This window comes from Rhinatrema bivittatum, chromosome 3 (assembly GCF_901001135.1).
Source record: "Rhinatrema bivittatum chromosome 3, aRhiBiv1.1, whole genome shotgun sequence".
In the NCBI taxonomy this organism is placed as follows: Eukaryota; Metazoa; Chordata; class Amphibia; order Gymnophiona; family Rhinatrematidae; genus Rhinatrema; species Rhinatrema bivittatum.
Genome location: NC_042617.1, coordinates 525,120,160 through 525,134,223, shown reverse-complemented (window position 1 = coordinate 525,134,223; position 14,064 = coordinate 525,120,160). Strand labels below are relative to the sequence as shown.

General features: G+C 49.8%; 1 protein-coding gene across 1 annotated transcript in view; it reads right to left on the bottom strand.

Annotated features, from left to right (window-relative positions):
* The window catches only part of HADHA (hydroxyacyl-CoA dehydrogenase trifunctional multienzyme complex subunit alpha), a 348,879-nt gene that overhangs the window by 205,802 nt on the left and 129,013 nt on the right, over nucleotides 1-14,064 (bottom strand). The window contains 1 exon segment of the mRNA XM_029596270.1: nucleotides 5,741-5,875. Coding sequence (XP_029452130.1) covers nucleotides 5,741-5,875 — 135 coding nt within the window.

The following is a 14,064-nucleotide window of genomic DNA, read 5'->3' as shown; positions in this document are numbered from 1 at the left end:
ACTTAGTACTGCCCTTGCAAATGCTGTATCCTCCCGGGCCTGAACGTCCAGGTGGTAGAACCTCGAGAAGGTGTGAATGGAGGACCATGTCGCCACCCTACAGATCTCGGCAGGTGACAGCATCTTGGTTTCCGCCCAGGACACTGCCTGGGCTCTGGTGGAATGGGCCTTGACTTATAGGGTTGGAAGCTTGCCTGCCTTTAAGTAGGCCACCTTGATTACTTCTTTGATCCAGCGGGCTATGGTTGCCTGCGAGGCCGCTTCCCCTTGTTTCTTCCCGCTGTGAAGGACGAATAGGTGGTCCGTCTTTCGTACGGATTCCGATCTTTCCAGGTATCGGACTAGGAGCCTGCCAATGTTAAGATGGCGAAGGAGGTGTGAGACTTCAGAGTCCTTATGCTCCTCTGGAGATGGCAGCTAGATGGTTTGGTTTAGGTGGAAAAGAGAAACCACCTTTGGAAGGAAGGAGGGAACAGTGTGTAGCTGTATGGATCCTGGTGTGAATCTGAGGAACGGTTCCCGACAGGATAGTGCTTGAAGTTCAGAGATTCGATGGGCTGAACATATTGCCACTAGAAATTGCAGTTTTCAAGGTCAGGAGCCATAGGGACAGACCACATGAAGGTCTAAAAGAAGCTCCCACTAGGAAGTCAAGTACTAGACTGAGGTTCCATAGGGGTACCGGCCACTTTAGTGGTGATCTGATTTGCTTGACCCCTCTCAGGAAACGGGAGACATCTGGATGGGAAGATAGACTGATGCCAACCACTTTGGCTCTGATACAGGCCAGCATGGCCAGTTGAACCTTGATGGAATTGAGAGACAACCCCTTCAAGCCGTCCTGCAGAAATTCCAGGATCATGGAAATTTTGAGTGTCCGCAGAAGGATGTTGCGGTCTTCACACCAGGCTTCAAATATTCTCCATATTCGTATTTATGTTAAGGATGTGGAGAACTTGCGTGTTCGAAGCAAGGTGTCAATCACTGCCCCCGAGTATCCGCTCTTCTTCAGGCAAGTCCTCTCAATGGCCAAACCATAAGCGAGAATCGAACTGGGTCTTCGTGGAGGATCGGTCCTTGCTGGAGCAGGTCCCTGCGTGGAGGTAGGCACAGAGGGTTCCCCCCTCCAGAAGTCTTGGCATGTCTGCGTACCACGGCCTTCTTGGCCAGTCTGGAGCCACTAGAAGTACTAGCCCCCTGTGGTGTTCTATCTTGTGGATGATTCCGCCCAGTAGTGGCCATGGAGGAAAGGCATACAGCAGGACTTCCAGGTCTAGAAGAGGGCGTCGATCCCCTGGGATTGTGGTTTTCGTCTGCGGCTGAAGAACTTGGGACTTGGGTGTTGGACCGGGTTGCCAAAAGATCCATGGCTGGAGTTCCCCAGCGGTTTATTATTAACTGGAAGGCTGTGATTAACAGTCTCCACTTCCTTGGTCTAGACTTTTCCTGCTGAGGTAATCCGCAGCAATGTGGGTGGCTGAGATCCCTTGTAGGTTTGCTTCTCCGCCCACGCCATTAGGGGGTCTATTTCCAGGGACACCTGTTGGCTTCTGGTTCCTCCCGGTCGACTGATGTAGGGCCACTGTTGTGGCATTGTCCGACATGACTGACAGATTCGCCCCGGAGTCTGTGACTGAATCGTAGGCAGGCTAGGCTGACAGCCCGGGCTTCCAGACGGTTGATGTTCCATCCCGACTCTTCCTTGTTCCATTGTCCCTGGGTCGTCAGTTCCTGACAGTGGGCTCCCCACCCTGTAGGCTTGCATCCGTGGTGAGCAAGACCCAGGTCGATGGGGATAGCCTTACTCCCCTTGCTCAGGTGGTCTTCTTGTAGCCACCATAGTTGCTGGATCCATACCTCCACCACTAACTGGAGGCGGACGGTGTAGTCCTGGGACATCTGGTTCCATCATGACAGTAGGGAACATTGTAGTGGTCACATGTGGGCCCTTGCCCATGGTACGACTTCTAGGGTTGATGTCATGAGTTAGAGGACTTGGAGGTAGTCCCATACCGTGGGGCGAACACCGTTCAACAGTTTTCTCAACTGGTCCATCAATTTCCTTCTCCTTGTAGGGGGAAGAATGATCTTGTCCTGTTGGGTGTCGAACCGGACTCCCAAGTATTCCAGAGATTGGGAGGGCTGCAGACCACTCTTGGTTGTGTTGACGACCTATCCAAGGATCTCCAGGAGATTCTGGACTCTGTTGGTCGTCTGATGACTTTCCTCTGGAGATTTTGCCCTGATCAGCCAATCGTCCAGATATGGGGGAACGAGGATTTTCTTCTTTTCCTCAGTGTCGCTGCCACTATGACCATGATTTTGGTGAACGTCCGAGGGGACTGTAGCTAACCCAAAGGGTAGTGCTCGGAACTGGTAGTATGGTCAAGGATCGTGAAGTGTAGGAAGCGCTGATGATAGTAGTGATGGACCGGGATGTGCAGATAGGCTTCTGACAGGTCCAGGGAGGTCAGAAATTCTCCCGGCTGTACCGCCCTTAAGACCCGAGCAAAGGGTTTCCATGCGGAAGTGTTTGTACCCTGAGGTAGCAGTTGACCTACTTGAGGTCCAAGATGGGCCGGTACGTTCCCCATCTTTTTGGGGACGATAAAATAGATGGAATAGTGTCCAGTATTTTGTTGGTGCGTGGGCACCGGTGTTATAGCCTTTAACGCGAGCAATTTGGTTAGTGTGGTTTCCACTGCCATCCTCTTGGAGGAATGGCAGGGAGATTTCACAAATTTGTCTGAAGGGATGTTGTGGAAGTCTAGAAAGTATCCCTCTCGAATGATGGTGAGGACCCACTTTTTCTGACATTATCTCAACCCATCTTTGGTAGAATCTGGCAAGCCTGCCCCCCTATGGCTTCTTCCTGTGGATGGGTCTGTTGATTCTCATTGTGGGGTGCGGCTGGGGGCCTGGACCTGACCCAGCTCCCCTCTTGTTGTATTTGTTCCGAAAGGACTGACCCCCTGCCTGCGGGGCGAGGTGCTTGGTATGTATTCTTGTACGGTCTGAAACGCTGTGTTCCTTTGCACCTGGATGTTCGGGGAGAGGGGCGTTGGATTGTCTTGATCTTGTCCTCCTGGTAGCCGAGGTACTGGAGATTCGCCCCATTTGTCTGCTAACTTCTCCAGTTCGCTTCCGAACAGGAGGGTTCCTTTAAATGGCATTCCCGTGAGTTTCGTCTTGGAAGTTGCGTCGGCTGACCAACTTCGGAGCCAGAGTTGCCTTCTGGCTGCTACAATGGATGAGACGCCTCTGACTGAAGTGCGCACCAAGTCGGAAGTTGCATCCGTGAGGAAGGATATTGCTGGTTCTAATGTTTCGACAGGCATGGTTGAATTCTGGCCTGTGACAAGAATGCGCGTATCACCACGGCACAACAGGCAGCGATCTGCAGTGACGTAGCTGCTGCCTCAAATGACTGTTTAAGGATGGACTCCTGACATCTGTCTTGGGCATCCTTGAGTGCTGTTCCTAATTCGACTGGAATGGTGGTGCGCTTTGTGACTTGGCAGACAATGGTATCCACTTTGGGAAACACCAGGAGATCTTTGGCTGAGGGTTCCAGTGGATATAGGGCTTCTAGGGCCCATCCTCCCTTGAAAGGATTCCATTCCAGGTCGATCAGCTGTTGTACGGCTTGCAGCAATGGGAAATGGCGTGAGCCTGACGGAGCCCGACTAGAAGAGGGGTTCATCTTTGGCTCCGCTGAAGGCGTTTGTGTCTGGGATGGCCAGCTACCTCAGGCTCCCGGACACGAGGTCTGGTAGTTCGTCTTTGGAGAAGATACACATCATGGTTCAGTATGGTTCCGTTCCTGGAGGGATTTCCCCTTCCTCCAGGGAGTCCTTGGTCTTCCTCCGAGGAGTCCGTGTTCCCTAAGGTTAGCCTTTTGTCTGGGGGAGGCACGTCTCTGGGAGGCAGAGAAGGGCCTGGGAGGTTTGGGTCCTTTAGTGTAGGCTGTAGCATCGGTGGCGCCGATTGTGCCTGGACGAAGGTTTGCAGACCTTTAAAGAATTCCACCCAGGAAAAGGTTCCTGGGTCTATATTGAACTCAGCGGCATTCCCCGAGGGCCCCATCTGGAGGGCCGAGCTGGGGATACAGAGGTCCGGGGGTACTATCAGTGGATCCGGGTTCCTTGCCCTGGTTCTCCCAGACCCGTCTCGCACTGTAGGCACAGGGTAGTAGCCTCTTCATGCTGCACAGCTCTTATGTGGCAGGCTGGGCAGAGGGCTTGTGCTTTGGCTTTCTTGGCCGATGGTGCTAGGATTGTGCGCGTAGGGGCGTTCAAACCCGGTCTGTGTGTTTATATGCGCGCGGCCGGGAGGCTATATATGCGCTCCGGGTACGCGTGCCAGGCAGCAAAGATATGCATGCAAGCCGGTATGTGCGCTTACGGGGTTGTGCGTCCGGCCCCCTCGAGCGCCGCTGTGCGCACAAGAATTTTATGTGCCTGGCTTGCTGCTGTTCGCACGACTCAGTTAGGTGAACAGTATGACGATCAAGAGAGGGAAATGGCACCTGCAACCACGCGAGTAAGATGGTGGACCCCCCCCCCCCCCGAGGGTTTCCACGTGGGAGGACCCTCGAGCCGGATCGGGGTCTAGCCTGGACAGGGCTGCTCAACCCGATGGGTCAGACACCCGAAGGGCGATGTTGTGGCTATCCGAGCCACGGAGACCGGAGACTTGAAGTTTTTCTACCTTACCTTGTCTTGGTGCTTTCCCGGTCTTGTGCCGGCGGTCTCCGGCTGCGGGGGGAGAGGGAAAATACCTTCACTGCTGCGCTCGGTCTTGCACCTGCTGCCTCTTAGCCGCTCCCTCCTGGGGGCTAAGTCTATGCCGGAACCGGCTGCCGAACCAAGGATTACCTCTGAGGATTTCAGAAATCACCTCAGGAATTCTCGACTGGGGGAGGGACCCTTAGGTATCACCAGAGGAGAGCAGGGCTCGTCTTGTAGAGGTAAGATTTTGGAATTTTCTCTCTTTGGGTTGGATTTTCTAAACGCTGTGCAAGCGTATGTAGAGTCCCAAACTGCTATGGAGATGGAGAATTACTGAAGAGCACAGCTTCATGCAGGGGGGTATATGTAGTGCTGACGTCAGATTGAATCTGACTCCAACTGCTTTCAGGAGCATACTATACCCATTGGTCCTGAGTCCATCTGCTACACGCTAGGAAAGAAAGCTTTCTCCAAGCCTGAATACTTTAGTAGTTTCCCTACCAGCAGGTCATGCAGTTTGCATGAAAAGTGGTGGCCTCCTTGAAGCCCAAGGCAATTCACACATGCAATGTGCTCAGATCCTTATACCCCCTCTGACTTCCAGCACCATAGCAGATTGTGCATAGAAAGGCCTTCCACCAGCATTTTACAACACTGCACTGTGAAGCTATACTGTGAAGCAATAAAAACCCAGCAGAGATAGGTGGGCATGTTCAAAGTGAAGGAAAGGGCCTCATCAACTCAACAGCTGAAACCTTGTTGGTGGAGCTAAGGTTCAAAAATTTCAAATGTGTTAATCTAATCTATGCACTACCAGCGATTTAACACATTCACATTTTATGGAGCTAGTGGATTAAGTGCTCATGTTACTTAACAAAAGGAATAATTTTCTGGGTCAGGATTGGGACTTTCAAACCAGAGATTATAAAACCCTTTTTATTTTCCAAGTCTTAGCACCCTGAGGAATGATGAAGGTTGAGCCCACTGAACTTTTCAACACCATTACCTACCTTTTGTAAATCTGCTGTTGTCCTCTGCTTAGTCCTTCCAATGTTGTGTCTTTCAGAATGATTTTTAAACCTCTATCTAGTGACACCTGTGCAATACCAGCCCCCATTAGTCCTGCACCAAGGACGGCAAGTTTTCTGTATCAAAATAATAAAAAAAAAATCACGATTGCAGACAGCATACATAAAAAAACAGGATAACACCTGCTCCTAAAATGCTTCCCGCCTCCTCTCCCCCCACCTTAATGCTCTAATATTGGATTAACACTGCCATTTAGTGAACACAGTGACTGAACAGTATGCTCACCACAATGTCCTCTCCTCAAAGCAAATGGAAATATCAGATCGCATGGAAATGTACAATCTCACCCAAACTCTTTCAGATCAGTCTACTTAATTTCTTGCACTTACAGCATGGAAGAGGTAACTGAAGGTTTTACTTGTTTTAAGGTTTTCCCCTATTCTTCCCCTGGTCAGTATTTTCCATGCTCCCACTGGCTAATTTTCACTCCTATAGTACCACAGATTAGTCCAGACACCTGGGTTTTGCCTCCCTTCTAGCACATGGAGGCAGAGAAAGTTTTACCCGACCACTGCCACATAACCTAGTGTGCCACCTGCAGTTCCTTAGTATTGGCAAGTATACAAGCCAAGATACTAATGAACACAACCACAAATAATGTAATCACATCCCCCTGAATGAGCAGTAGGATTTGGAAACTTATAATGGATAAATTTTTCCAACCTTAAATAACAGAGAGAAATTAAACAAAATCTGTGCTACTCTTTAGGACTAATTATAACAGACTGAGCAGACTCTCCAATTCTTGGGTGGGACTCTGGACTGATCTAGACTACAGGAATGAAAATTAGCAGGTAAGAACCAATTTTCCTTTCCCTGTACGTACCCAAGCTTCCCTAAACTGGGTGGCACTACAAGAGTCCCGCTTGAAGTACACTTTCACCAAAACCCATGGCTTCTGGGTCTTGGACATTCAAACGATAATGCCTGGCAAAAGTGTGCAATGATTTCCAAGTAGTGCCCAACAAATCTCGTGGCAATACTTGACATTCGCCCAGGATGCTGCCCGAGATCCTTAAACCCTCAGGAATAGGATGACCCTGACGGATGTTGAAAACGTTGAAAAGGACTATCTTGTGGCATCCATTTCTTTGTTTTTTTTCCTCACGGCTGTACTGGATCACCTACCCTGCTGTTTTTTTGGGCCCTGACGGATGTATGTCAACCCTATGGCTTCATTCAACCACCATTCAATGGCGGATTTTTAAGCTTTATGACCCTTTTTTCGCACCACTCCATAGCACAAAAAGATGGTCCGACAACAAGAAGCTTTTAGTGACCTTAAGATACTGCAACACCCACTTTAGTCCAAAAGTCGCAACTCCCTCGTGTGAGGCACTGTAGCATCCAAATTTGGAAAGGACGGAAGCTCTACAGATTGACTTAAGTGGAACGATGACACTACCTTCGGAAGGAAGGAACCGCATGCAATGAGACTCCAGAATCCATAATCCTCAAAAATGGATCCTTAAATGACAAAGCCTGAAGTTCAGAAACTCTTTTAGCGGAACAAATTACCACAAGAAACACAACTTTCAAGGTAAGATCTTTTAAAGTTGCCCTTCTAAGAGGATCGAACAGAGCCGCATACATCCTTTTAAGGACCAAGTTAAGGCTCCAGGAGGGACACAACTTCTGCACCAGAAGTCGCAAATGCTTCGCACTCCCCCCCCCCCTTGCGCAACATATCCGGATGTGCAGCTAGAGCCGCTTCCTGCACCTTACCTTGAAGATAAGCCCAAAGCCGCCACCCCCGAACTCTGAGGGAGTTAATAGGTTTGTAAGAAGTTCAAAATATGCGGTATGGATTCTTGAGTAGGTTCAACCCCTGTTCCGTGCACCACAAGCCTCAAAAACTCTCCAGCCCTCACATACGCCATGGAGGTGGAAGTCTTTCTAGCTTGCAGCAGAGTGAAAATTGATTTGTCCTCAGAATATTCCTTCTCTCAAGCATTTCCTCTCAAAAGCCAAGCCGTGAGACAGAAGCGAGCCGCCTGATCTGAAAATATGAGACCTTGGTGAAAGAAGCTTTGGTGGATGAGTGAGTTGCAATGGCCCATCCACCACTAGACTGACCAGAATTGCAAACCATGGCCGCCAAGGCCACTCTGGCACCACTAGATTCACCTCTCCTGGATGAATCTCTACTCGCCTCAATATTTTGCCCACCAGCAGCCACAGCAGAAACACATACAGGAGAATACCCCATGGCCAAGGAAGAACCAATAATATAGAAAAAGCTTTAAAGAGCAATACGATATAATAACCAATACAAAAAAAGACGTATCCACCAATGATTACAATGGTAATTTATGGGACCATCATATAAACCCCTTGCTTTATTATCTTTTACAGCCTTGCGTTGTGCTCTATCAATAGATAAGAGGGGCACATTTAATCATTGGTCCAATTTTTTGAATATTTTTTAAAGCATTTTTACGAAAAAAATCTAAAAAGTGCACTACTTCCGGTTTTTTTTTTTTTTTTTAAGTCAATTCATGCCCAACACGGTACCATGTTTCGCAAACTGCAGCAGCGTGTCGAGTTAGTGAAGCTCAAAGAGGGCAAGGTGTGTGGACTCTTCCATATAGCGGAGCCAGGGCAAGCGGCAGCTTAGCCTCTGTGCTGAGTCGCCGGGCGGATGCATCTCTGCAGTGTCGACGTGAAATCACTTTTCTTTCCTAATATCTGTAATAAACATCTAGAAGTATTACTATGAATGATAGCAACTTCTCCAATTCAAAGCCCAGAGAAGTAAAACGGGACTGAAAAGAAAAGAAGGAATTTTTTTTATTGAATACACACTGACTCAAGCCCCTGAAGCAGCAGTTTGTAAAACATGGTACCGTGTTGGGCATGAATTAACTTAAAAAAAACAAACAAAAAAAAACAAACCAAAAACGGGGAAGTAGTGCACTTTAATAATTTTTTCGTAAAAATGCTTTAAAAAATATTTTAAAAATTGGACCAATAATTAAAAGTGTGCCCCTCGCTTTCTCTAACAAACTGTCAATTTGCCTCTGCAACTTGCAAATGCGTTCCCAGGTGACAAATCCCTCCCCCACCTTGGTATCGAAATGTGCCCCCAGAATCTCCAACACCTGAGAAGGGGAAAGATGACTGACAGATTTACTACCCAACCTAGGGATCTCAACCGCTGCAAGCACAAACTCCACTGCCTGCCTGCAAAGGTCCTCTAACTATGCTTGAGTAAGCCAATCGTCCCAATATGAGTGAACTAGGATGCCCTCCTTCCTGAGAGCCACTGCCACCACACCAGGTCCTCGGAGCTGTTGCCAATCTGAATGGAAGGGCGCAAAATTGAAAATGCACCCCTAGGATCATGAACATAGGAACCTCTGAGGGTCCGGCTAGATTGCTATGTGCAAGTATGCCTCAGTCAAATCCAGGGAAGCCAAGAACTCTCCCTTGTGCACTGCTGCAATGACAGAGTGCAGAGTCTTCATCCAAAAATGAGGAACTTTAAGAGCCACGTTTACTTTGTTTAAATCCAAAATCAGGCTAAAAGTTCCTTTCATTTTTGGAACCACGAAAAAAAATGGAATACCTTCCCATCCCTCGCTCCTCTAGGGGGACGGGAACAATGACCCCCAGGGTCTGTAGGGCGGCTGATGGTTTCCTGTACCTCTTGCCTTTTGGTCACGGAAGCGGAAGGGGAGACCATGACTCTTAAGACTCACTGGTCTGACGTGATTTGGGCTCACTCCTTGTAAAAGTGAGTCAACCTACCCCCTATAACCAGAACTGAGGAATGGACCAGCCTTGCTTCATTGGGTGGACTTTGCTCCACCAGCACCCTAGCTGGAACCATCTTTGTTAAGCTTTCGACCTCGAAAAGACTGGTTTGAGGACTACTGCCTTCCAGTGGGGTCTGTCTCTGGGCTCCTCCTGAAGCTCTATTCTGCCAAAAATGCCTATTCACTCTGAATCGAGAATGCATAGGAAAAGATCCTTTTTCCCCCTTTCGGCTTATCGTCAGACAATTTATGTCCTTTATTATCTTCCAGATGTTTTATCAGCTCCTCCAAGTTTTCTCCAAAAAGCAGCTTTCCTTTTAACAGTAGCCCTCCCGAGACTTAAGACAAATCATCCGCGGACCAGTTTCACAACCAAGGCATCTGGCTGAGATCGCCAACATCATAGTGCTAGAAGTCCTAATGAGGTCATTATAATGCAACGGCTCTATAGCCGCACACACTGAGGCATCCAATTTTGGAACCCTCAACAGCTCAAGTGTCTCTTCTGGCAAAGGATATAATTTATCCATTGCTCTAGCAACCTTCAAACTGGTCTCCAGAGTATCCTACTCCCTGACCACTAACTTCTTAACTGAGTTTTGGAAAGGAAAAGCCTTCGTTGGACCTCTTAAGCCATCCATGACCGGATCCACCTCTTAAGAATATAAGAACATAAAATATTGCCATGCTGGGTCAGACAAAGGGTTAATCAAGCCCAGCACCATGTTTCCAACAGAGGCCAAACCAGGCTACAAGAACTTGGCAAGTACCCAAACACTAAGAAGATCCCATGTACCTGATGCAAGTAATAGAGCCAATTCCCTAAGTCAACTTGATTAACTGCAGTTAATGGACTTTTCCAAGAACTTATCCAAACCTTTTTTAAACCCAGTTACACTAACTGCACTAACCACAACAAATTTCCAGAGCTTAACTGTGCCTGCTGAGAAAATCCGCCTGCACGTTGTCCACGCCTGTGACATGCGACGCGGCAATTCCCCCGAGATGACGCTCTGCCCAAGCGAACAGAAGACGTGCTTCAAGCGCCACCGCGGGACTTCTTGTCCTGCCCTGTTGGTTGATTAGGCCACTGTCGTCGCATTGTCTGAGAACACTCGAACCATGCGTCCCTGAATCCAGGGTAGAAACACTTGTAGGGTAAGATGTACCGCTCTTGTCTCGAGACAACTGATGGACCACGAGCCCTCTTTTGGAGACCAAAGCCCTTGGGCAGATCTGGTGTCCCACACAGCTCCCCAACCTGACAGACTTGCATCGGTGGAGACCATCAGCCAATTCAGTGGGTTCAAATCCACCCCCTTCTCCAGATTGTCGTGCGAAAGCCACCATGACAGACTGGCTTTGGACTCTGGAAGCAGAGACAAAGGTAGGTGGATCTGCTCAGACACCGGACTCCACCGTGACAACAGCACACGCTGTAGCAGATGTAAATGGGCGAACGCCCATGGAACCAAGTCTAAGGTGGACGCCATGGATCCCAGCACTTGCAGATGATGCTACACAGTGGGTGTTTGTCTGAGAAGAAGCGCCTGTATCTGGCTCTGCAACTTGGCTACCCGGTCCGACGCCAGAAAGACTCTGCCTCACAAGGTATCGAAACGGGCTTCCAAATAGGTCAGCTCTTGGGTGGGTTTCAGGTGACTCTTCTGAAGATTGATGACCCATCTGAGTGATCTCAAGGTGAACATCACCATGCGAACCGATCTTTCACAGTCCTCCCTAGTCTTGGCACGAATCAGCCAGTCGTCCAGGTATGGATGGACCAGGATCCCCTGCTTGCGAAGGAAAGCTGCTACCCCCACAATGACTTTGGTGAAAGTTTGAGGAGCCGTCGCCAGACCAAATGGAAGGGCCTGAAACTGGAAGTGTTGTCCCAAGACCTTGAAGCGTAGAAACCTCTGGTGACATAGCTGTATCGGAATATGCAGATAAGCCTCTATAAGATCCAGGGACGCAAGGAACTCCCCGTCCGAACAGCAGCCAGTACCGTCCGCAGGATTTCCATGTGAAAACGAGAGATTCGGAGACAACAGTTCACCTTCTGTAGGTCTAGGATGGGACGAAACGTGCCCTCCTTTTTGGGAACCACAAAGTAAACCGAGTAACGTCCCTGACCCTCTTCTGCCTCCGGAACCGGGACAATGGCCTGTAGCTGGATCAGGCGCTGCAGGGTCTCCCATACCGCTTCCTGCTTGCTGCGCGAGGCCACGCGGGACTCCACGAACACCTTCCTGCACGAGATGTGAAAACTCTAGAGCATAGCCTTCTCTGATCACCTCCAGGACCCCACGGTCTGAGGTGATCCTTGCCCATTCTGTGTAAAAGCTGGACAATCTGCCCCCGACAGCTTTGACGACGGAATGGGGACTCGTGACTTCATTGGGAGGATTTGCTACCTTCTGTCCTGAGGTGTCCAGAATCCCGGCCGGAATGACGACCCCCTCGAAACGACTGTTACCCTCCTGAGGACTGTGAAGGCGAGGAATACCTGCTGGAACGAAATCGGTGTGAATCTCGAAAACGCGGCAGTGAAGGAAACACCTTTCTGGTGGGCCTTTATCTTTATGCCCCTTAGATTCTCAGAGTAGCTTTACCAACTGCTCCAGTTCCTCACCGAACAGGAGCTTACCCTTAAACGGGAGGTTACACAGCTGAGATTTTGAAGACGAATCCGCTGACCAATTGCGCAGCCACAGCAGTCGGCGCGCAGCCACTACAGAAACCATACTGCGTGCTGAAGTTCGCACTAGGTCGTAAGGCGCATCTGCTACATCTTCGATGCCCACCTCCAAACAAACGCCTTCCAAGGTGGCACCACTGCCAACTCCTGTAGTGGTGTTAGAGGCCTGAACCCAGCACAAACATGCCCTCTGCATGAGGCTGGCGCATATCGTGGCCCGAAGACTCAATGCAGCCACTTCAAAGACTCACTTTAACTGATCTCCAGCTTACGGTCCTGCATATCTTTTAAAGCGGCAGCACCCGCTACCGGAATAGTGGCCTTAGTCACAGCCGAAACCGTCGCATCCACCTTCGGAATTTTCAGAAGATCCAAGACATCCATTGAAAGAGGATAGAGCTTGGCCATAGCTCTGCCCACCCTGAGCCCCGCGTCCGGTGCATCCCACTCGCTGGTCACCAGCTTGCGAACCTTTCTAGGCAGTGGAAAGGACGAAGTGGGCCCCCGTATTCCGTCAAGAACCGGATTAACCCCATCACTATCTGATTCTTCCTGAGAGACCTTAAGCCCCAGAACTTCCAACACCTGAGAAATAAGGGGACGTAGTTTCTCCCGCTTAAAAAGGCAGACCACACTGGTATCATCCCCTTCCGTGGGTGGCAAATCATCATCTGCAGCATCTTGATCAGGGTCTCCAAGATCAGGAACCAAATCTGGAACCTGAGCCGAACCTGGATCCGGAACTCCGGAGGGTGAGGGAGGGGGTCTGTGGCCCCTGGGGAACATCACTTCCCCCGCGGGCCTGCTGTTCCTCGAGTCGTCCCTTCTTGAACGGCAGCTCGGAAAGACCCACTGACTAAATTTGCCTCCTGAAGCCCGCCTGCTTTCTGGCCAGGAAAGCCTGGTGCATTAACAAGACAAACTATGGCGAAAACCCCTCTGGGTCTCCATCTGCTGGAATGGGATCCTGAGGAGCCGGTTCACCCAGTCCCCCAGCGCTGTCCTCCACCACAAGGGCTAAGACTGGAGCGGATCCCTCCTCCCTTGAGCTTCGGCATGAAGACCACCCGTCCCGGGGGAGGGGCTCAGGGCCCGACAAACTCTCCATCCCTAGGAAGGATAAGGGAGGGAAAAAACAAAACTAAATTCTGCCTTCGCACACACACACCTGACAGAGCGCGGAGAGAAAGCGAGGGCCCCTTGAAAAAAACTGCGCAGCAATGCGGCCCAGAAGCTGAGGGGAGGAACGGAAACAAAAGAAAAAAGTAGAAAAATGCCGAAAGGCCCATTGCAATGAGTTGTGCTGCTGAGCGCGGCAAGCCGCGCCAAAAACTGGCCGGCCAAGAAAACACTTACCCCGTCCCTTCAGAGCAACCCGGAGCCCCAGGAGTAGAGGGAAAGGGGGCCGAAGGGCTGCCAAACACCCCGGAATGCCTGCAAGGCTGGCTGTTCCAACCCGACTCCTTACCTCAGCTCGAAACCACAGAGGAAGTCTTACTCAGTTTTACTTTTTTTTTTTTTTTTTTTAACTTTTTAAACTTTTTTTAAACTTTTTTTAAACTTTACTGAGTCCCTCACAGCAGAGAGGGTCGAAGGAGCAGCTATGGAGGTGAGTAACCAGGAGCCCCTGGTCTTCACACTCCGAGTTGTGATGGATGAAACCCAGACGGAGGTAACCAACCCCCCGGACATCCGGCTTCAAATGAGGGATAGCCCATGAAGGTGCCTAACACCTCACAAAGCAATCCTGAAGAAAAAAAACCCAGAGAAAAAAATCTAACTAACT